At 71.2% G+C, this 1,186-nt stretch overlaps 1 protein-coding gene across 1 annotated transcript in view; it reads right to left on the reverse strand.

Moving 5' to 3' along the window:
- Positions 1-1,186, reverse strand: part of EMIHUDRAFT_241766 (hypothetical protein) — a gene marked incomplete at both ends in the record, with an annotated part of 11,370 nt that overhangs the window by 7,379 nt on the left and 2,805 nt on the right. Inside the window, one exon of the mRNA XM_005773197.1 lies at positions 37-1,174. Within this exon, the coding sequence (XP_005773254.1) occupies positions 37-1,174 (1,138 nt within the window). The remainder of the gene's footprint in view (positions 1-36; positions 1,175-1,186) is intronic.

Consider the following 1,186-nt stretch of genomic DNA (forward strand, 5'->3'; position numbering starts at 1 on the left):
AGCGCCGCCCGCGCCAAGCCCGTCCTTGCCGCCAACAGGGGTGGGGAGCTGGACGGCGCCCAAGGCCGGAGCCGGCCTGAGCGAGCCGTCCGCGAGCCCGCCGGCAAAGGCGCGATCGACAGCGGTAAAGCCGGTGCCCTCAATGAGGTCGCGGGCAGCTGCCAGCTCGGCACCACCGCCGAAGGACATCCCGGACGCGAAGCTGTGCCCCGTGAAGGATTGCGGTATCAACTCGATGTCGATGAAACCACCGCCGAGACGCCCCAGCGCCGGGGTCCCGGGCTGTCCGAGCAAGGCTGCGTGCTGCCGCAAGAGAGTGATCTCATCCACTGGGGCCGCCGCCGCCACTGGCGCAAAACCGCCCTGCCCGAAAGCGAAGGCTTGGGCTCCGAGCGAGACAGCCGAAGCGAAGCTCGCCGCAGATAAGCCCAAGCCGGCGACGCCCAACTCGCCCAAGAGCGTGAGCTCGTCGATCGGCACGTCGAGGCCGGGCATATGCGGAGGATGGGGCGCCCACTGCGCTCCGGCATCATCCGTCCCCGCCGCGCCAAAAGCGGCGGCCGCGGGGCCCTGCCCGAGGGCGAAGGCTTGGGCGCCAAGCGAGACAGCCGAAGCAAAGCTCGCCGCCGATATGCCCAAGCCGGCGACGCCGAGTTCGTCCAAGAGCGTGAGCTCGTCGATCGGCACGTCGAGGCCGGGGTGGGGCGCCCACTGCCCGCCGGCTCTGCCGACACCGAAGGCGGCCTCGAGTGCTGGAAAACCGTCGGTGCCGTCGGCGAAATGCGCCCTGCCCCACGAGAGCGTCGAGCCAAAGCTCGCCGTGGAGGCCACCTCCAGCAGCCCTGGGAGCTGTAGCCCGTGTGTCGGCCCGAGGTCCGCGAGCTCTGGCAGGCGGGGCGCGCCGCCCTGTCCAAACGCATGCAGCGGCTCCGTCGCCGCCCCAAAGGGCTGCGCGAGTGGGCCTAAGTAGGCGGCCAAATCGCCCCCGAACGAGACCGCCGACCCAAACGACGCCATCGACAAGTGCTCCGGCGACTCGAGGCCCAAGACGAGGGGGTCCAAGTCGCGCACCGCGTCGCCGCCCAGCGCATCGGGCAGCGCGGGCAGGCCGCCGTCAAGTGGCAAACCGTCGAGCAGGGGCAAGCCGTCGAGCAGGGGCAAGCCATCGAGCGGGCTGAGGGCGGGC

This window comes from Emiliania huxleyi (assembly GCF_000372725.1).
Source record: "Emiliania huxleyi CCMP1516 unplaced genomic scaffold EMIHUscaffold_342, whole genome shotgun sequence".
Taxonomy (NCBI): Eukaryota; Haptophyta; order Isochrysidales; family Noelaerhabdaceae; genus Emiliania; species Emiliania huxleyi.